This window comes from Nicotiana tabacum, chromosome 7 (genome assembly GCF_000715075.1).
Source record: "Nicotiana tabacum cultivar K326 chromosome 7, ASM71507v2, whole genome shotgun sequence".
NCBI lineage: Eukaryota > Viridiplantae > Streptophyta > Magnoliopsida > Solanales > Solanaceae > Nicotiana > Nicotiana tabacum.
This window is the reverse complement of record NC_134086.1, coordinates 132458927-132481387: the sequence shown is the minus strand read 5'-3', so window position 1 is coordinate 132481387 and position 22461 is coordinate 132458927. Positions and strand designations below refer to the sequence as shown.

Genomic DNA, 22461 nt, shown 5'->3' with positions numbered 1-22461 from the left:
AGGAATAGTCCTTGTACCACCTGTGGGTGAGACTATAAGACAGGCTATAAAATGTCATTTTATAACTAACAATGAAGCAGAGTATGAGGCTGTAATTGCAGGTTTAGAATTGGCACGAGAACTCAGCATAACACAGATTATAATCAAGAGTGATTCTCAACTCGTGGTCAATCAAATGCTGGGGACTTATACAGCCAGAGAGACGCGAATGCAAGAGTACCTCGCAAAGGTACGGGAGTTAATAAAACAATTCCAAACTTGGAAAGTAGTGCAGATCCCAAGAGATGAGAATGTAGAGGCAGATGCTTTAGCAAATCTCGCATCTGCAGCAGACGTAGCAAACAGTACAAATGCTTCAGTCATACATCTATTTCATTCCATTCTCGAACCTGATAAAAACGAGGTAAATTTTAATCATTTAACATGGGATTGGGAAACAAAATTGTTGCTTTTTTACAGCACGGTACCGTGCCTAATGACAAAGGAAAGGCTCACGCGCTTCGCAAAAAAGCTGCTCGATATTGTTTATATCAAGGAAATATTTATCGAAAGATGTTCGGTGGACCACTAGCAAGGTGTCTCTGACCCTCTCAAACAGAATATGTGATGAGAGAAGTACACGAAGGACATTGTGGGAATCACGTAGGGGGACGGTCACTGGTAAGAACATTAATTCGCATAGGATATTATTGGCCTAAGATGGAAGAAGAAGCAACCAGTTTCGTGTCCAAATGTGATAAATGTCAAAGATACGGCAATAATATGCACAGACCAGCTGAGTTACTACATCCTGTTATAGCCCCGTGGCCCTTTATGAAATGGGGAATGGATATCGTAGGTCCACTTCCACAAGCAAAAGGTCAGGTAAAGTTTCTACTTGTACTTACAGATTACTTCACTAAATGGGTAGAAGCAGGGGCATTTAAACAGGTACGAGAGAAAGAAGTTAAAGACTTCATATGGCGAAATATAATATGCCGCTTTGGAGCACCAAAGGAGATCGTGTGTGACAATGGACCACAATTCATTGGAGCTCAAATCACAGAATTTCTTCAAAGTTGGCAGATCAAAAGAATAACGTCTACGCCATATCATCCAGTAGGTAATGGACAAGCGGAATCCACAAACAAAGTCATTATCAACAACTTGAAGAAGAGGTTACAGGATTCAAAAGGTAATTGGCCTGAGGTGTTACCTGGAGTATTATGGTCTTATCGTACAACGACTAAAACAGGCACTGGAGAAACGCCATTTTCAATGGTTTATGGTGCGGAAGCCTTAATTTTAGTTGAAATAGGTGAGCCAAGCACACTGTACGATCACGCAACGGAGGAATCTAATGATGAAGATATGCGGATCAACCTTGATTTATGAAGGAAGAAGAGAAGCTGCATTGATAAGGATGGCAGCACAAAAGCAAGTAATTGAACGATATTACAATAGGAAAGCACGCCTCAGATTTTTCAAAATTGGGGACTTCGTGCTTAAAAAGGTGTTCCAATCTGCAAAGGCTGCCAACTCAGGAAAGTTAAGTCCAACATGGGAAGGACCGTACAAAGTCTGTGACATTGCGGGAAAAGGAGCATACCAGTTGGAGACAATGGACGGTAAAATTTTACCCTCACATTGGAATGCCGTCCACTTAAAAAGATATTACTTTTGAGAAAGTACTTACGGTCAGGTATCACCGTGTTAAAATTTCTCTCTTGGATTATTAATATTTTACTAACGATTTTAGATGCTAGGCAAAATACCCTAACTCGTGCCAAATGATGAGTCACAACCTGCAAGGCAAAATGGAGTATTCTTAAATTCCTAGCCTAGGGTTACAATTAATCTGATGGAAATACGCACGAGTTAGGCAGTCTTCATCTAAAATCGCACCTTCGAGTCCCGTATATCTTTTTGTTTCAGGGAAAGGGCCAAAGTAAAAGAAATAAACAAGTGCTCGAGGTTTCATACTTCACCGCTCAAACACTTGGGGGACTACAATATTGTACACAGATACGTGTAGAAATGCAGATACGAATTACAATATTGTACACAGATACGTGTAGAAATGCAGATACGAATATCGAACAAAAGTCGTCCACAAAGAGACAAGTGTTGAGTAAAAGTTACGAAGTCTTCAGCATTCATGAGAATAACAGAGTCATCTCTCAAATATCATAAACAAAGTCACCTCTTAAACCCTTCTTAATATATAAAGATAGAGTCATGACTATGTACAGAAACAGGTTATGAAGAAAAACCTTGTTTATTCTATGTTATGTACAAATCTGTTACAAGAAAAACAGTTACGAGAAATTTGTAGATGTATTGTAATACATGTAATAGTAAAACACTTGTTAAAGTTTATGAATAAAAACTTGCCAAAGTTATTTCATACAAAACGTGTGTATTCCTATTTCTTTCATCGTATTATAACACCATTATGAAGTTGAGACGTCTTCTTCATTAAGTGTCGATAAAATAAAAGGGTCCTCTTTTATAAGCCTCATGTTGATAATCCACGAGAAGAATCATAAAGCATTTTATAAGGATAAAAATGCTAAGCTATTCCATAAGTCCTAGATAAATAGGTAAGAATAGAATATACAGAAGTACCGATAAAACTTCTTAATATAAAAAAAAACTAAGTACAAACTGAGTCAACAAAATATTTGTTTTATACAAATGCCCCATTATGATAACTGGGGACTTCATCAAAAGATCCCTTACAGCAATTTCATTTTCAGCTAGTCACTGAAGGGTTTGGAACATCAGAAGTTTCACCCTCAGGAGCAGGAATTGCAACCCCAATTGCTGCAGTAGCCACTTCTTCATTTAAAAGTTCTTCCGTTCCAGGAGCTTCAAGTACAGGAGAAGGAGTATCAGTAGATTGTTGACTTTTCTCGATAGTATCTACGACTTTGTCCAGTTCAGACTGCAAGTCAAAGCCTTCCTGAGCAGCTTCCATTAAAGCATCACGGCGAGATTTTAGGAAAGCCCAACTCACTTCTATGTTGAAGTTCTCTTCCAGAAGCCCATATTCCTTTTCCCACATAGCAAGATCGTTTTTCAAGATTTGGTGCTCAACTAAATGGGAATCAAGGGAAGCTTCAAGAGAGGCATGAGAACTCTTCAAGGCATGAATTTCGTCAGAGGAGGTTTGTAAGTCAGCTTGAGCTTGAGTCAAGCTTTGCACTAACTCTCCTGCATACTTTTCTTTCTTAGCCAAAAGTGCCTTAAGCTCCCTAACTTCTTCACTAGCCTTTGATAATTGTTCTGACAAAGAGCATTCCAAAAGCTCTTTGTCTCTTTTAAATTGGCTTGAAGAAGCCTTGGCAGTTGCCAGTTCAGAAGTCAAACCACGGTTTTGCTGCTCCAGGAGGTTTTTATTTTCTTGCAACTCCTCTATGGTCCCTTGAGCATTCTCAAACTGTTCTTTCCAATTGGCTGCTTCAAGCTGGGCTCCCCTGGCTATTTCTTCGACCTCGTGGACATATTTTTCAGACTCACGGGCTTTTCTTTCCAGAAGGGAAATTCTTCCCATTAATTCCGTACCAATGAAGTTAGCCTACAGAGACAACTCATAGAAATGAGGGATTGAAGATAAAAAAAACTTGTTGGTAAGAAGAGGAAAAATACCTTCAAAGTAGAATGAACTATGTCATTCATCAAAGTCAAGCAGCTATGGCTCTCCATCTTCTTCTTCTCAATATCTCCAATTAGGGGCTCAAGCCAAACATCGGCTCTACCAGTCTTTCTCAAGAGGCTATGGTTGGCAGGAACTTCCAGAGTAACACTTCTCATAGTCATACTTCCACTGCTAGAACCCGTCTCTGTATGATGAACAGAGGGAAGAGGAGCAATGGAAGGAATGGAAGGAGAAGATGTAGAAACCAACGCAGGAACGGACATAGGAGCGGTAGAAACTGGCAAAAGAACGGAAGTCGTCACAACTGGTAAAGAAATACTTACGGTTGGCAGAGGAATGGAGGAAATAGGAACGAATGAGGAAAGAAGAGCTTCATCAAAAACAGGGCCAAGCTCGCCACTCCCGAAACCACTATCAAAAAGATGCTGAATTGACTCATTATTATCTCTTGGTTCGGTGTCCTCATCAGAATGAATCAAAACAGGCTCGGTGGTGGAGGTTCGAGCAGGAGTGTCTTCAATTTCATCATCAATGATAATTCGCCTCCTGACCCTTGGCCTGGTAATTAGGGAAGTACCCTCCTCTTCTTCAGAACTTTCTTTTATAGCTTTCCTTTTTGGCAGCAAGGCTCGAGCCTTATCCAAATCAAGAGCGGCATTCGCAAATATGCGAATGGCCATAGCTACTTCAGCCGTCATTCCTCTAACGCCAAATCCTGATTAAAGGATGGATATACATGATCAAAATTGAGGAAAAAATGCTTAACATGTGGAAAAAAAACATATAAAAAAATGCTTAACATGTAAAAAAAACATATAAAAAGGGGGATACCATGTGTTTTGACCTTCCAGCCATGTAAGGAAGAAATTGATTTCCAAGTTCTCTACTCCCTAGAAGCAATCTTCAAAAGTGAGTCTACCCAACCACGAAAGTTGGGAATAGGTTCCACATCTCCCATGGTTGCTACAAAAAACCAAGAAGAGACGAGGTTAAAAACAAATTTCTTTTGAAATTCTCAAAAGTAGGTACGGTAAATAAAAGGAAACCTACGTTCAAAATTCCACTTCTCAGGGAAGGGAGTATTAGTTTCGCCAATCAAGTCCACCGTACGAACAACAACGTAACGGATATACCATCCATGATCTTTGTCATCTTCAGGATTTACCAGAACTTTTTTGCTCCTTGCAGTTAAGGTAAAAACCCCATGGCGTATTAAGTCAGGGTGGTATAAATGAATGAGGTGAGAGAAGGTGAAATTGACATTGGCTTTGGAGGATAAATATCTCAAACAAGCCACTGTTCTCCACACTAGTGGACCGATTTGGGCCAAACAAATTATAAAGAAACGGCAAAAATCAAGAATAACTGGGTCAATCGGAGGATTAAAACCTAAAGTGAAGGGGTAAGTATAAACAAAAGAATACCCATTTCTAAAGGAGGAAATTCTCTGATTTGGGGAAGGAATTGACATTCGAAGACTATCCTTCCAGTTACAATCTTTTCTTATGATGGGAATTGTAAGCTCGGTTACTATTGTATGGTAAGTATCGGCTTTTTCCAAATTTGCAATTTGCTTTTGAAGAGACGTTTTGTCACTTTCAAAAGACAAATCGCTGGGAACTATCTCATCAACTGAGGGTTCTTGAGAAGAATCAAGAATTTCTCTACTTCTAGAAGAGGGGGCCTTTGGGATAGAACTCCTTGAAGAAGAACAAGAGGAGCCGCCTCGAGTAGATTCTAACCCTGTTCGAAGCCTACCTCCTCCGCCTCTTCAGTGTCTAACAGGGGCGTTGGGAAATTGGTCTAGAATTGGAACTTTTTTACGGTTAGGGTTTGAAGAAGACATTGTTAAGATGGATAAGTCGAAAGAAAGTAGAAATAAAGAAGAAAGTGTTTGCTGAAGATTTGTGAAGAAGGCAAAGGAAGAAAAAGTTATGTATATAATGGGAACCGTCACACTTAGAAGTGTAATGATGGAAAGCCTATAATAAAGGCAACTATCACTTCGTGAATAGTGAGAATGAAGAAGTCTTGAAAAAGGGTGTAAATAGCAGAATCAATCAGAAAATGACACATGGGCGGAGCATTAAGTGGAAAAGACTACTGAGGCGTTAATAATGTCATAGGCATTAATTGTGGCGAAAATTCCTTTTTTATGAAGATCCACTTCCCAATTATTTAATTGATAAATAAATGGAAAGTGGGGGACTATCTGTATTGGGAAAAAATTGAGTTTATATTAAAGATGACGTGGCATGACACGTGGTTTGGTTAAATGGTCAAAGCGCAACAATTGACTAAGAGGCACGGATGGAGACAGCCACGGGAAGAGGAATTTAAATAGGCACGAGCCGAAGTGCAGATACGAGTCTCGTACCAATTCAAGTCATTTAAAGCCAGCGGATTAGAAGGCATTAAAGACAAAGATCTGATGACAGAAAGGAGTCCAAATTCATTATTAAATACCTGATACATTAGAAAATTGGTATTTAATAGGAATAATTGTGTAACGGCTTATTTAGTATCATTTATTACTCATAATTATACCATTAAAGCTGAGGCTTCATTCCTTTACCTAGAATGACCTATAAAAGGAAGAAGTATCATCATTTGTAAGGACACGGAATACTATTGGGAACTCATTGAAATACAAAATTATTCACTATTTTACCATCATTCTCAAAAGTATTTTAATTTCGTCTCCTGATTATCAGTAACCCGAATTTATTTTTAGCTTTGACCAAAGACCTAAATTTTTGGTTAAACAGTACTATGAACTGTAAAGCCCCGTTTATACCAAAATTATTATTTTTCTATGAACTGTTATTAGAAAAAGTTTATTCACACTCAATGTTTACATCAAAATTAGTTTTTTTCCCATGAACCGAAAATACAACTAGAAACTGTATTTTTTTTAATTAATATTACAAGTTTTAAAACTTATTTTTATGAGTTATAGTCTAACTGTTCAACATGCATTAGCGGTTTTTACTAAAATTGCATTTTCTGCAAAGTCGGCTCGTTCCTTATTTGTATGTATTAAGATCATAATGGATAGTGAATTTAATAGAACATAAACTTCTTTTTATTGGTTCTGTTTTAATGTTGATTTTGTTTCTTACCTTTTTAATTATCATAAATATACTTACTATGAATTTTAAATGTTATATTTTAATATTAAAGTTCTTTTGTATTTTATTTAAATTAATCATACTCTGGTGTCGCTAAACTCTTTCCACTGTTATCATCCAATAGAGATACAATGTGGTGTCTATGGCCTTGGCCTTTTCCACTTCGATGGCTAGCTTTTGGGGGGTCAAATCCTAAATATACCCTGTATTAGGGGCTTTTAAATATACCCTGTCAAGCATTTACTAGAGTTTGTTTCCAATTTGAATTAATTTTGTGTTTTCCAAAATAAATTCTAATATCGAGAATAAATATTTAATATATCTAATATTGAGTTTTGATACGTGTAAATTCTCTACTTGATATATTAGTCAACATTATACCGTTTGATGACTTTACGAGGGGCAATCGAATTGAGTGACATTGACTGCCATTCTTGGTGACAAAATGGAAGAGTAAACGGTCAAAAACAAAGTATTTCCAATGATTTTAGAAAATTGTGGGAATAAATGATTTCCAACGACTTTATCCAATTGGCTAAAGAAAAAATTTATCCAATTAATCAATTACGAAGCATTAGACTTCGTTAACTTGGTTCCTTGAGTCAGGTTGTCCTTATCAGAATCATAAGTTACAGCACCTATATAAGTCCAAGTATACTTATCAAAAACACAAATTCCAACACTTCCTAAAGAGATAAACACTCTACTTAAAATTCGCCTGTTGATCTCCCCATTAATTTAATATAAAGTTCCTATCTTAATCAGCTTTTTCTCATAAGTTCAAATTTTAGTTAAGGACCAAAGTGTTAATTATGGCATCCACTGTCAAATTCCTATACAGAATGATTAAAAATACTCTTTTGGGCAGTGGTTTACCAGAATTGGAAGAACATCAAACTCATGAGATTTTTGAGCAATTCGCTTTTGTTGATGGAAATCAAGGTAATTAAGAGGTTCCATTTCAAGTTTTCCTCCATTTCTAGTCACATTTTTTTTATATTTCTCCCTTGTAAATTCTTCATTATTCCATGCACGAGCAGTGTAAAGAACTTTGAGATAATACTTACACTGTTGGTCGTTCTGATCATGTGTAAACTTTAACTATTGTGCATGGCATGTCTGGCAAATTAAACAAAGTCTTTGACTCGTGTTTTCATTGAACTTTTAACTCAAGTAGAATTGATTCCACAGAAACAACAGGAGAAAATGAGCAGAATATACTATCATGCAAATGCTTACAAAAAAAAAAAAGTTTAATCCCAGAGGGGAGGGGAGTGTTTACGCAAACTTTAACCTTACCTTGTAAAGGTGGAGAGGTTGTTTCCAATGGAGCCTCGGTTCATGCAAATGCTTATTTTTGCTAAAAATTCATTTGTTCCCTTGTCAACTGACATATGGTCTCCCTTTATTTTTCTCCTCCTTAGCCTCACTTTGGGACCTTGTTTTTTGTACAGGTATGTCTCGTAAGCTTTCCAATCCAAGTAAAAAGACAACAAATGTTAAGGGCACTGTTGTTCTGATGAAGAAGAATTTCCTGGATTTAGATGATGTCAAGGCATCTGTTGTCGACCGTGTCGATGAGGTACTTGGACATAAGGTCTCATTGCAGCTTATCGGTGCTGTCAATGCTGACCCTGGTACGTTATAGTTTCAACATTTATTAAGAGTAGTAAACTGAAATCAACAATTGGCTAACTCATTTTCAGTTTGTTGTTAGTAATTGTGGTTTGTTTAACTAGTTGTTTTTTTTTAGCTAACAAATGCAGAGGAAAACCTGGAAAACCAGCATTCCTGGAAAATTGGGAAGCCAAATTCACACCTTTGACAGCTACTGATGCTACATTTAGAGTCACATTTGAATGGGAGGAAGAGGCTGGAGTTCCAGGGGCTTTCCTTATTAAGAACTTTCACCAAAAGGAATTCTATCTAAAGAAACTGACTCTTGATGATGTTCCAGGCCACGGCCGAGTATGCTTCATTTGCAATTCATGGATTTACCCTTCTGAGTACTACAAGAAAGATCGTATTTTCTTCTCCAATCAGGTATAAATTAGCTTTCTATGTTCCTTTTTATTTTCAAAGAGCTACTGATGGATTTCACATGCTGATCATGTTTCTTTCTGTAGACTTACCTACCAAGCCAAACACCAGAAAATCTTCGTTCATATCGCGAAGAAGAGCTGGAAAACCTGAGAGGAAATGGAATTGGGAAGCTGGAGGAATGGGACAGGATCTATGACTATGATGTCTATAATGATTTAGGTGATCCTGATAAAGCTCCAAAGTACGAGCGCAAGATTCTTGGAGGATCAGCTGACTACCCTTATCCTCGTCGAGGGAGAACAGGTCGTTTGCCTACTTTGACAGGTAATTAAATACAGAACTTTTATCCAATTGTTATGCAATTCAGCAGCTACATGGAATTTCTTTTGCTGGACTCTAAATATACTATTGTGTCTGCAGATCCTAAAAGTGAAAGTCGGCTGCCAATGATTAAAAGCTTAGAGATTTATGTTCCCAGAGATGAGAGATTCAATCAGTTAAAGATGTCAGATTTTGCAGCATATGCCCTGAAGTTGTTATCTCAGTTCTTACTTGCTGAACTTGAGGCTTCTAACTTTACTGAGTTTGATACATTTGAGGATGAATTAAAAATATATGATGATGGATTTAAGTTTCCTTTTGAATCTCTTGTTCATAAAATAAGGGATCATGTTCCAATGGAACTGGTGAAAGAGTTATTGAGATCAGATGGTGAACACCTCTGTAAGTTCCCTATGCCACAAGTAATCAAAGGTAAGAAAAAACAAAATCACTTTCCTTACTTTAGCTTGATAATAAAGCAACATGTTTTGTTCGATTTTATTCTGATGTTGTATTTTGAGCTTATGCTATTCTATTTACCTTGAATTTATGGACATCAGATGATAAATCTGCTTGGAGAACTGATGAAGAGTTTGCAAGAGAAATGTTGGCTGGATTAAACCCTATTATCATCTGTTCTCTAAAAGTATGGTCAAGATTGCCCCCGTCTTTACTGTATGATCAGTTGAATACCATTTCAAATAAATGATCATAATATTTTGCTGAATTATTTTACACACAGGAGTTTCCTCCGACAAGTAATCTGGATCCTAAAGTTTTCGGCGACCAGAAGAGTACAATTACAGTGGAACATATAAAGAACCATATAGATGGATTAACTGTAGAACATGTAATCCTGTATTAATCTTTGGTGTTTTTTTCATATGTAAAATGAAAGAAAAGTATTAAATTTCTTGCTCGTGCCATAAACCAGATTGGTTGATGAGTATTAGTTTCTTTTATAGGCAATCAAGGAGAACAGATTGTTCATATTGAATCACCATGATACTCTCATGCCTTACCTGAGATGCATAAACTCTACTACTACAAAGACCTATGCCACAAGAACTTTACTTTTTCTGAAAGAAGATGGAACACTGAAGCCAGTAGCAATTGAACTGAGCTTGCCACATCCTGATGGTGATCATCTTGGAGCTGTTAGCAATGTGTACACACCAGCAAATGATGGCCAGGAAGCAGTTGTTTGGCAACTAGCAAAAGCTTATGTTGCTGTAAATGATTCCGGCTATCATCAGCTTATTTCCCATTGGTATAATCTATAACTACATAGCCATTATTTCTTCAGTGCCTGATCTAGTTGCTATTTTATTTTTCATTCATGCTGATCTTTGATCACAGGTTGAATACTCATGCAATAGTTGAGCCGTTTGTGATTGCCACAAACAGGCAATTAAGTGTTCTCCATCCGATTTACAAGCTTCTGCATCCACACTTCCGCGACACCATGTTCATAAATGCATTTGCTAGGCAGACCCTCATTAATGCTTGTGGAATTGTTGAGATGACAGTTTTCCCCTCCAAATTTGCCATGGAAATGTCAGCTGTTATTTACAAGAATTGGGTGTTTCTTGATCAAGCACTTCCAGCTGATCTTATTAAAAGGTAAATATGAAGTTCCCTATAAATTATTCATTTATGCACTCGCCATGGTTCTGATACCTTGCTAACATGGTCTTATTGATTATACCATTCTATTTCAGAGGAATGGCGGTTGAGGATTCAAATGCACCACACGGTCTTCGCTTATTAATTCAAGACTATCCATTTGCTGTTGACGGGTTGGAAATTTGGGCAGCAATCAAAAGTTGGGTTGAAGAATACTGTCATTTCTATTACAAATCAGACGACATGATTCAGGGAGATGCAGAACTCCAAGCCTGGTGGAAGGAGCTGCGTGAAAAGGGACACGGTGACAAAAAGGATGAGCCCTGGTGGCCTAAAATGCAGACAGTCCTAGAACTAATAGACTCTTGCACCATTGTCATATGGATAGCTTCAGCACTACATGCAGCAGTCAATTTTGGGCAATATCCTTATGCTGGCTACCTCCCTAATCGTCCTACATTAAGTCGAAGATTCATGCCAGAGCCTGGAACTCCTGAATATGAGGAGCTCAACACAAATCCTGAGAAGGCTTTCCTGAAAACAATAACACCTCAGATGCAAACACTACTTGGGATTTCCCTCATAGAAATGTTGTCAAGACATACTGCAGATGAGGTTTACTTGGGACTAAGGGACACTCCTGAATGGACAAATGATCAAGAACCACTACAAGCTTTTGAAAGATTTGGTAAGAGGCTGAGAGAGATTGAGGAGAGAATTACACAAATGAATTGTGATGAGAAATGGAAAAATAGGTCCGGTCCTGTGAAGGTGCCTTACACTTCATTCTATCCCTCAAGTGAAATGGGATTAACTGGCAAAGGAATTCCTAACAGTGTGTCCATATAAAGCTTTTGATTCTATTGGCACTAATCTGTTGGTGTACTAAATGACAATATAAAATGTTGGATTAATGGCTAATGTGTTCTTGATTTGACAAAGGTTAAATTAATGTCCTGTTTCACCTTTGTTTCTCAGTATTTTATGTAATAAAATTTTAATATTTAAAAAGAAGTGGACTATAAGTCAGCTGATTGTGTAATAAAGTCGTACTCCTTTATCATACTAAACCTGTTTTATTAACCCATTAGTTCAGCTAAGAACACGGGGACATCATATGAAAATTTTAACAAGACAGCTACTTAATGTCTTAATATTTAATCTTATCATCTAACATCATTATACTAAGTAATAGAAGACTATCCATATGCTGTAGACGGGCTCGAGATTTGGTCTGCAATCAAAACATGGGTGAGATCAGACTACTGCAACTTCTATTACAACACCAATGAAATGGTTCAGAAAGACACTGCTGCATGAAGTGCTGAAGCTGTCCATATTATGATTGTGCAAGAATCTATGAGCTCTTCGCGAACGCATGATGTTTACCCTTAAAATTGGATAACAATTGAATTTGTATGTGATTTTAAGGATACGAGATATATTTTGATACAAATTAGGAAGACAGATTAATGTTGAAATTAACGATAAGAAAATAAATGCAAACCACAAAATTGAACAGCCTTAGCCTCTGAGTTCGATCACCCTCGAGCCAAAAAATGTCTCAAATAGTGTTAGAACTGAACAACAAGATGATAAAACCAGAAATGATCAGTATATTGCTTTCTTTGTGCGTGTTACAATGTGTGTTACAAAAGATCAGAACCCTCCTTTATATAGTAGGGGTGTCCTACTCTTGTTCTATACAAGGTAAAAAATCTCATGATTTGCTAATTAATCAGCCTCTTCTTGATATGTGCCAAGATTTTTGCCGTGATCCTCGACCGATTGTGGATATTTCGACTTTCCGTTATTTGGCTCGGTAAGTTTCCCTCGATCTTACTTGGTCTCTGGGTTACGAGCTGAACGATCTAATTTTGCGCCTTGGTTCGATATAACCCGACCTCGAACTTTGACTTGCCATGTTTCAACCTCGATTGGTAAAATAATGGACGAACCCGATTTCGACCGTATACAGATAGCGCCCTAATTTTTCGGAGAGAAGATGACGAGAAATGATATGAATTCCTGAACCTCACTCTGATAGATCATGACGTAAGTGACAACAGATAACTGAAACGTCCCGTCGGTCCAGTCTCCAGGGCATTAAATATGTATCAGTGTTGGTCGACCACTACTGATTTTGAACTGTCATCAGCAAACTATAAATATCCCAACTTTCATTCATTCAAACTTTGTGTTTTAAAAGTTTCTTCTACTCTTGTTCTTTAAGAATCTATTCACTCTCCAACCTTTGTACCCAGATTTCTTGAACCTTTTGCAACCACTAAGCGTGCCTTCTTAATTTCATCTTCTTCATCTCTTCTTAAAAATGGCGAAAACTTCTAAGACTGTTCCACGTAAAGAAACAACCTCTTTATCACGGTCTGCCGGCGATGGGACTGCGGCGGAGCCACACCCTGAAGAGTTCGTTGTAGGAAGGTGCCCGATTGGTGCTGATTTTAAGATCGAAAAAACTTCCTCGATACCAGATCGACTGGAGCCGGTCCCGGGATATATATGTACGATCACTTATGATCTTCTCCCCAAGGTCAAAGAGAATTGTAATTGGGCCGATAAACACATGATGGTTCCCTCGACTGAGGAATCAATTACTACCCACGTGGAGGATTTTTTAAGTGTTTACACTTACCCCTTTACGTTGGGTCCCTTAGACCCGATCATTATTTTCTTCTACAAAAGATACGAAGTGACCCTCGGTCAGATTCACCCTTCTTTCTAGAGGATAGTGATTCTTCTTTATTTTTTTCGTAAACAAAATTGAGGGGTGTGCCTTCACCCTCGATCCTCTTATGCGCATGTACAGCCCCCGACTCTATCGAGGGGGATTAATCAAATTTGCTCGCCGGGACACTAGGGCCCCTTCTCGAGTGTATATGAGGATCGGGACCGAGGCTGGATGGACCGATTTGTTCATGTGAGGACCTCGAACTTGATCCCTGCTGAGGATATGTCATTTCCCGTGAAAGGGAACATGAAGCGTAAGTATAACTTCTCCTTAAAGATTTCATTTATTGTTTCTTCCCTTTCCCTCCCCCTTATCGGTGTTTTTGTGGTGCAGTTGTGTCTCGGATGCCGAATGCAGTTCCTCAACTCAAAGAGTGGGTTGAGGACCTGGTGTCACAGAGACTATATTTCGAGCGTGCACGTGAATTGTCAAAGGGTTGGTGGGAGGTCTGTAATCATGGTAAGCTTTCTTTTCTAATGTAATAATGTTTGATTTCCTCCTTGTATTGTTAAATTCTTATCGGTTCTGTTTTCTTTTGTAGGTCTTTCCAAAGATATTGCTATGAGGCCTCCATCCGGTGATGAATATGTGTCTCTCGAGTCCCCTGCTCCGAGGCAAAGTGATGAAAAGAAGAGAAAAATGGCCCCGAGTTCCCCTAACTCAGAATAACTCGGAAAATAAAAAACCAAAGAAGAGGTCGTGCAAGCCCAAGGGAAGCACTGACACTCTACCCACGGACTTAGTCCACCAGCTAAGGGAGGAGTCTGAAGAAGAAGATAAATTCAAGCTGGTGGCCGGTGTGCGGGCAGGTGTCGTGATACAAGGGCCCTCCAAACCAGCAGGTGCTAAAATTGAACGGTCTCGACATAAGGAGGTCAATGAGGGAGTTTTAGCCGAAGAGGAGTTAACCCAACACGAGGCCGAGGTTCGAGTGCTTACTGAGAAGAGGGACACCTACAAGCTTCTCAATGAGAAGCTTCAAGCCGAGTTAGAAGCAGCTCAGAGGGAACATGTCGCGATGGCCGAGCGAGTAATTTGAGTACTTTACGATAGTGAAGACGAATTGGACATAGTAGCTAATGATCCAATCCTGCAGGTACGACAAAGGCTTGAATAGATCGGGCAGTTCCAGGCACAGGTAGATACGATACAAGTTAAGGCTGAGGAGTTCAAGAAAAATATGGACCTCAGCACAAATGGAGTCGGTCGAGCCCCAACTCCGACTGCAAAAGAGAAAACCTTGGTACGGGCCAAGAAAATCGAGGAGCTTCAATCTCAATAGAACTCGGCTATTTTCGGTAAAGATAATCTGGCCAAGAAACTCAAGGCGGACAAATCTAAGGTGGTTAAGGCCAAGACCGAGGCTGACGCTAAAGTGGACCAGTTCAAGATTGACGTTGAGGCGATTCAGGCGCAGGCTAAAAGTATGGTGGACTATGCAAAGTGGCAAGCTCGAAGGGAATCCCTGGAAGGAGTTCATGCTCAAAACATTTACGTATTGGCTGAACTCGAGAGTGCCAAAGTAGAAGAAACCAGGGCCCGGAAGCTGGCCTTTCCCGAAGAAGATTCCGAGAGCTTAAGCGAATTTGAAGATGGGGAAGATCCCGAGGATGAAGATGTTGCCTCCGATGGGAACCAGGATACTTAGGCCTTTATATGTTTTTATTTTTTGCTTTTTTGCATCTTTTTGAGGTTGTTTCGATCGTTGTAGATTTTGTATTGGGCCACTATGGCCTTTGTAAAAAGATTGTTGGATAAATATATATGAGGCTTTATTTCCCTTTCGGTTTCATATTTTTCCCTTTGCCTTATTACTTGTTTTCACGAAGGTCGGGATGCCTTAGCATAAAATAACTTAGGTTATGTTCGAAAGTTCAAACAAATCTTGTCTTTACATTACTCTATTTTAAGGCGTTTTGGGGGTTTGGTGTTACCGGAAAAAAAATTCCCAAAGTAGGTAGCCTAGATTATAGTTTACCAAGGGTAGCATTTAGAACCGGTTATGAAAAAATATTTTCTTTTTCGAAGGACTAGTTTTTGTTAAGGGTTTCGGAGGTCTCTGAATCGTGTTAATATGACCGTAGCCTTTTAGTTCGGGAGCTGCCCATTGGACTTGCTTTCCCGAGCTATCTGAGCTTGCCCAAGATAATAGTCCTCGAGCGGGGTGGTCATGCCCTTTAAAATTCGAGGGTTGCCTAATAGGTCTTATGCCCCCGAGGCCCAGTTACTTGGGCCGTTCGAGATTGTTTTTGGACGGCAATCCCCGAGTGAGGGAGTGACCATTCGAACTCCGATTAAAAGTGGACCTTGATCTTGTTACCTTTAGGAGATCGGAAGTACAAAATTCTGTAAGGGATGTAAAGAGGAAAATTTTTTAAAACATAAGATGATTGCAGGGAAAGTACTTCTCTTTATTCTTGTGCAAAATAGTTATACATGTGTACATGTTTTATACCAAGGCTTGAGCAATCTATGTGGGCACGGTTTGTTTGACCGTTTGGCCCATCCTACCTATCGAGACCCTTCCTTTACGTAGTAATTTCCTCGCTAAAGTTGATATCCGAAAGTAACGCGTATCCGAGGGTAATGCCCCCGCCCCCCAGTATTCGAGGTTGATTGTAAAGGAACCTCAGATACTGTTAATGCGATCTTCGATACCGATTCATGATCGGTCTTTGATTCTAAGTTAGCACGATCCATTGTTGCCTCGTTAAAAACCTTGCCGAAAACCCCATTTGGGACAAAACTGGTTCAAGGGAAAAAGATTGCAATACATGCTTTCAGACCTAAAGACTTCGTGCCGCTCCTTGTCGACCACATGCGAGCGTTAGTACGAAAATAAAAAGAAATGGAAATGGGTCGTACCTTAGCAGTAATATCATTTTAGGTGAGTTACATTCCAATTGTTCGGTAGTTGTTCTCCGTTCATCATTCCGAGCTTATAGGATCCTTTCCCTGTGACTTTGAGAATTTGGAACAATCCTTCCGAGTTCGGACCCAATTTCCCTTTGTTCGGATTTCGGGTATTTAATGTGACCTTCCTTAGTACTAAGTCCCAATACTGAAGTATCGAAGGTTAGCCCTTCGATTATAATCGATTCGTTGCTTTTGGGTGGCCAATCGAATAAGTGCGGCATCACGACTTTTATCCAATAGCTCTAGGCTCGTATTCATGGCCTCGTCATTTGATTCCTTTGTTGCATATCGGAATCTGATACTTGGCTCCCCGACTTCGACTGGTATTAGAGCTTCAGCACCATAAACCAATAAGAATAGGATAGCCCCGGTACTGGACTTCGAAGTTGTGCGATATGCCCATAGAACTTCGGTCAGGATCTCCTTCTATTTTCCCTTGGCATCGGTCAACTTTTTCTTAAGGTTTTTTATTATGGTTTTGTTGGTCGATTCGGCTTGTCCATTCCCACTAGGGTGATAAGGTGTCGATAAGATCCTTTTGATCTTATGATCTTCGAGAAACTTGGTCACTTTGCTCCCGATAAACTACTTCCCATTGTCACATATAATTTCAGATGGCATCCCGAACCGACATATGATCTGGTCCCAAATAAAATCGGTGACTTCTTTCTTCCTGACTTCTCGTATTCATGTGTTTCAACCCACTTAGAAAAATAGTCAGTCATAAATAAAATAAATTGAGCCTTACCCAGTGCCCATGGAAGAGGGCCAGCAATGTCTATTCCCCACTTCATGAATGGCCATGGCGACAAGACCAAATGCAATAGTTACCCGGGTTGGTGAACTATCGGAGCATATCTTTGGCACTTTTCACATTTTCGTACAAACTTTTTTGCATCTTTTTCCAAGTTGATCCAGTAATAGCCGGCTCTAATCACCTTTTGAACCAATGATTCGGTGCCTGAATGATTTCCAGAAGTGCCCTAGTGAACTTCCCTCAGAACATACTCGGTATCTGCCGGTCCCAGACATATTTCTAGAGGGCTATCGAACATTCTTCTAAACAAGGTTCCGTCCTCAGACAAGCTGAATCGGGCTACCTTTGTGCGCGGGGCCCTTGATTCTTATGGATCTGAGGGAAGTTTCTCGGTCTTCAAATGCTCTACATATTTATTTCTCTAATACCAGGTTAAACTTATGGAGTTTATTTTGGCGTGACCTTCTTCTATTACTGACCTCATGAGTTGTACGACTGCCCCCGAGTTGAGCTCGTCGTCTACGATCGACGGCCCTACGTTTGCAAGGGCATCTGCCTCACTATTTTGATCTCGAGGCACGTGCTGCAAAGTCTACTCTTTGAACCGATGTAATGTTACCTGTAACTTATCTTGGTACCTTTGCATTCGCTCTTCTCTAACTTCGAACGTTCCGTTAACTTGGTTCACCACAAGGAGGGAATTATACTTAGCTTCGATCACCTCTGCCCCCAATCCTTTGGACAATTCGAGACCTCCAATCATGGCCTCATATTCGGCATCATTGTCAGTCAACTTCATAGTTCTAATGGATAGTCTAACTACGTTGCTTGTGGGTGGCTTCAGGACGATGCCAAGTTCGGGCCCCTTTGCGTTCGAGGTGTCGTCTATAAAGAGGGTCCAGATTCCCCAAGACGCCCCCGAGTTTACGAACAACTCTCTTTCGACTTAGGGTATTGTTAGTTTGTATGAGTCCACCAAACAATAGAGTACCTGGTCCTCTACGAGATTCTGCTGAGAATGCTAATAAACTGTAAGTAAATGAGGCACAGGATTTTTACGTGGAAAAATCCCACACAAGGGGACCAAAAACCACGACCTACACCAGTAGGCTTTCAACTTCACTAACTTGTAAAAACCTATTACAAGCCACTTTGTAATGACTCCATTACAAAGAATTTAACTCAACTAACTTGTGGTACTCTTGGCACAAGCCACTTTGTGACTCCCTAGTTACAAAGACTTTTACTAACTTGTGATGCTCTCACCACAAGCCATTTTGTCACTCTAAAGTTACAAAGGCTTTTGCTTATGACTAAACCTAGTCACAACATAAACTGAAGGAGTTTACAGATTTTACAAGAGGATTCCTAATCAACACTTCTAGCTAAGCAATGTAGGAGATACAATAAGTACAATCACAAAGTTACAACTCAACGAAGTACAACAACATGCTAACTTTAGGAACTGGTCCGTAGTTGCGTTCAACTTTGTTCTTCAAGCTCATGAGGATTGATTTCTCTGTTTTTGCCAAAGGCTTGAAATGCGAAACTGAAACATTCAAGTAATGTTTCAATATAAACTCATATTGGTACACCTTGATCACGTCACTTGAAATGATGTGAGCACTTTAGTTGGTCAAGAAGTAAGTGGGCGCTAGAAACAGTGCAGTGCGGCAGAAACAGTGCAGGCAGTCACTTTATTTCCAGTTGTGTCCAACTGACTTTGTATTGCTATGAGGGAGCCACAAGGGTAGCAGGTCCTTGTTTAGTTTCCTAGCTCCTAAAGCTGTAGCAGTTCACATTTAGATGGAATCCATTAAATGCAGTGTAGTCCAAGTGAGTCAAGTTCCCTATCTGGTCCTTGACATTAAGTTTGTTAGATCATCAAAACATAAGGCAAAAATATTGAAAACCTATCAATTTTCCCCTTTTTGATGATGACAAACTTAACTTTGATAACGAGGATTTAGAGCTAAGAGAACCAAATTAAGTAACAGGAGAACACAAGTTCCCCCTGACTTTGTGCCCTTTCGTACACATGTTCCCCCATATGTTCCCCCTGACTCTATGGTCATATTATACTATTATTTTCCCCCTTTTGGCATCATTAAAAAGACACAAACAGAAGAATATCACAAAGAAGTCCAGCCAAGCTAACTCATGCCACATATGTGCACACAAACATGATAGAGAATAGAAACACAGAAGTAAAGCACTGATATAATAAAAGAGGATAGAATTTATATTGATAAAACTTTAATATGCCTTTGCTTAAAAAGCAAGAGGCAATATTGGAGTGTTAAAACGGGAGCAGTAGTGTTTCATCCTAACCACATAAAAAAAAGAAACAAAACATCTGCCAAAACAACAAAAAAAACTGAAGAACATTTCCATAATCTGGTCACTAAAGGGATACTTAAGGGGCACTATGAGTAGAAGGCTTGGAGGCTGCATCAAGTTTTTGGAGAACAAGGTTTATTCGGGCATTGGCCGACTTTTGCTCATTGAGCAGTTCTGATTTCAAGTTCTCTACTTGCGCCCTGAGATCAGCATTCTCCTTTGCCAAATGAGCTACCTCATCATTTGATGCCGGAACCCCTTGGGCTTGTTGACCTTCCAGGATAACATTCCTAGCCTTCAACTGACGAATTTCCTCAATTGCACTATTTTGAGCATTAATAAGTTGTAAGATGGTTGATGTACTTCCTACTCCCCCATTCTTTTCCAGACACTCGCATTCTTCCAATATAGTCTGTGAGTAAGTCTGCTTGTTAGTCCCCACCTTGCCTTGCCCCAATGGCACCTTAAAGAAATTAAACACTCGTGTAAGCCAAAACCCATAGGGAAGGCCATGATTGTCATCCTTGAAGGTGGCCACCTTTTGCATGTGCTCAATCATAATAGCATGCATGCTTATAGGGTTAAAACTGTCCAGTTGCTCCATCAAGAACAGGTCAGACTTAGAGGTCATGGACCTCCTCTCAGCTCGAGGCAATAGAACTTTGTTGACTAATTCAAAAAGCAGCTGATAGATAGGGAGTAACACCTTCTTATGTATCTGGTCCCCCTTCTGGTTTGCATTGTCCTTTACCACGGAATTTCAGAAGTTAAACTGACAAACATCATTTATACTGGACACACCGGCTGTAGGAACTTTAAGAATTTCACCAAGCAGACTTACATCAAATACTATATCCACTCCATTTACCAAAGCACATATGTGGTCGTTCTCAACGGGAAAAAGGCTAGCAATGAAGCTTTGCACCTCATCCTTATAAGCCTTAGGGCCATCTATTTGAAATAGATGCCCCCATTGTTGAAACTCAACCATTTCAAGAATTTGTCGCATGCCAGCCATCTCAGAGATGGGGTTAAATGTACGACCCAGCAGAACCTTTTAGTGCCTCAGGCATTCTGAGCCAAGACTGACTTCACTCCTTAACCTCTTCACAGAACCAGGTTCCTGAACAATTTCAGACTTGCGTTTTCCTAACTTCTCACCACTTAATTTTCCTTTTCCCTTGGATTTGACTAGCACATCCTCATCAGACATCGAGAATTCACTCACACCCTCCTTCAATTTGGAGCTAGAAGGTGACCTCTTTTCTATTGAAGCAAGATTTTTCTTTTTTTGAGACCGTCTAACCAGAGAACCAGGTTCATCTAGTGTTTCTTCTTCCACCTCTACTATAAGGATCGCCTCATTACTTACGGGTACATTGTCTTTCACCAACTTCCTCCTTTTCTTCTTACTATTTTTCCTACTCTTTTGAAAGGCAGAATTGTAGGCCAACTTAGCTTGAAGCCTGGTAGCAGGTCGTTTGGTTTCAGACTTGGGAGTGGACACAACCCTCCGCTTAACTATGAATGCATCAAGAGCCACGTTATCTAAGTCCTCCTCATCACTGGACCTCATTTCAGGTACTTGTATTTCCAAGGGCACAGCAGCAAATGTTGGAACAGAACTATCCTGGGAATGAGAGCCCTGACCTGGGTCCTCCGGAGAGGGATCAGGTTCCTCATGTGAAGGCCTAGTAGTATCTGCTAGTGCATCACCTTCAACAGTTACAATGGCCCCTTCGTCCCCCACACTTTGTACCTCATTTTTCTAAGAGATGATCTCATAAAATACACCATCAACATACACCACAAAGACGGTTACAACGTTCTCTTCCTCAATTGGTACTACTGCTACCACAGAATCGGTAGCAACAATGGCGGAACTCTCTATGACCTCAGGGTTTTGACCTTGTTCTCAACTTGGTCTTTGACTAGTGGGAACCTCAAAAGATGGAGAGGACGGAGCAACAATTTTAGGGGTTTTTGAAATAGAGAGAGACGGAGAATCTGGGTGAGGTGTATTTTAGCGGGAAGAGTAAGAGTGGGTAAGGAAGGCTCAGTAGGAATGGAAGTCTCCATAGGTTTATCAGTAGTAGGTACGACTGAGGCAGGGAGGTTAGAGTTTGTCTCAGCCATTGGAAAAATGGTGGGAAGATGCTTTTGGGAAATTCTAATGGAGGACTTATGGTTAGGGAGAACAGAAAAGGGTTTTTATGAGGAGAGGATAATTATGAAGAGGGAGGAATAGGCACCAGTTCTGAAACGGCAGTTATGCGTGAAGAAGTGCAACGTTTCAGAGGGAGATGGAACGATTTGAAGTGAAGAGACGTGATAGCAGGATCTGAAAAGTTGAATGACATGGCAGTTGTATTTTGTACCCTTTTTTAAGACGTGTATTAAAGGATGCACAGAACTACTAACCTTTGGTACAAGAACCAGGTTCTTGACCTTTTATTTGAAAGAATCAATCCTCTTTTATCATTCATGCACTGCATCTACAGCTTCTATATTCATCATGCGTGTTTACCTGCAATGGTATTAAAGTGAGTTAGACATGGCCAGAAAACACTTTAAGCCAGTTATTTCTTTAAGATGATTTTCATAGCCAGATAAAGAGGAATTAGGTTCTCAATTGGGCTTTAAAAACCCCAACTTCACTCTGTTTCTTTCAAATTGTTCCCTACTTAATGCCTTGGTGAAAATGTCTGCAATTTGGTCTTCTGTGCTACATAACTTCATATATATAAGCTTTTTCTCCACATTGTCCCTCAGAAAGTGATGTTTCACATCAATATGCTTTGTCCTTTTGTGTTGAAGTGGATTCTTGGACATGTTGAGTGCACTGGTGTTGTCACATAGAAGGGGCACACTTTCAGTGAGTACCCCAAAGTCCTCTAGTTGCTGCTTAATCCAAAAAAGTTGAGCACAGCAGGATGCT

The 22461-nt window shown here is 39.7% G+C and overlaps 1 protein-coding gene across 1 annotated transcript; it reads left to right on the top strand.

The window, feature by feature from the left end:
• Positions 1-7465: 7465 nt before the first annotated feature.
• Positions 7466-11763, top strand: LOC107820148 (putative linoleate 9S-lipoxygenase 5). Its single transcript, XM_016646361.2, has 10 exons — positions 7466-7713; positions 8226-8408; positions 8525-8814; positions 8898-9138; positions 9235-9567; positions 9696-9781; positions 9878-9985; positions 10101-10405; positions 10495-10758; positions 10857-11763. Exons 1-10 carry the CDS (start codon positions 7584-7586, stop codon positions 11608-11610), a joined length of 2694 nt encoding a protein of 897 aa, XP_016501847.2. The 5' UTR covers positions 7466-7583; the 3' UTR covers positions 11611-11763.
• Positions 11764-22461: the final 10698 nt, after the last annotated feature.

Excerpts from the sequence above, each read along its gene's own strand:
- LOC107820148 (XM_016646361.2), top strand. The coding sequence starts at position 7,584 with ATGGCATCCACTGTCAAATTCCTATACAGAATGATTAAAAATACTCTT. Across the intron at positions 7,714-8,225 it reads TTTTGTTGATGGAAATCAAG|GTATGTCTCGTAAGCTTTCC; the intron begins GTAATTAAGAGG and ends TTTTTTGTACAG. Across the intron at positions 8,409-8,524 it reads TGCTGTCAATGCTGACCCTG|CTAACAAATGCAGAGGAAAA; the intron begins GTACGTTATAGT and ends GTTTTTTTTTAG.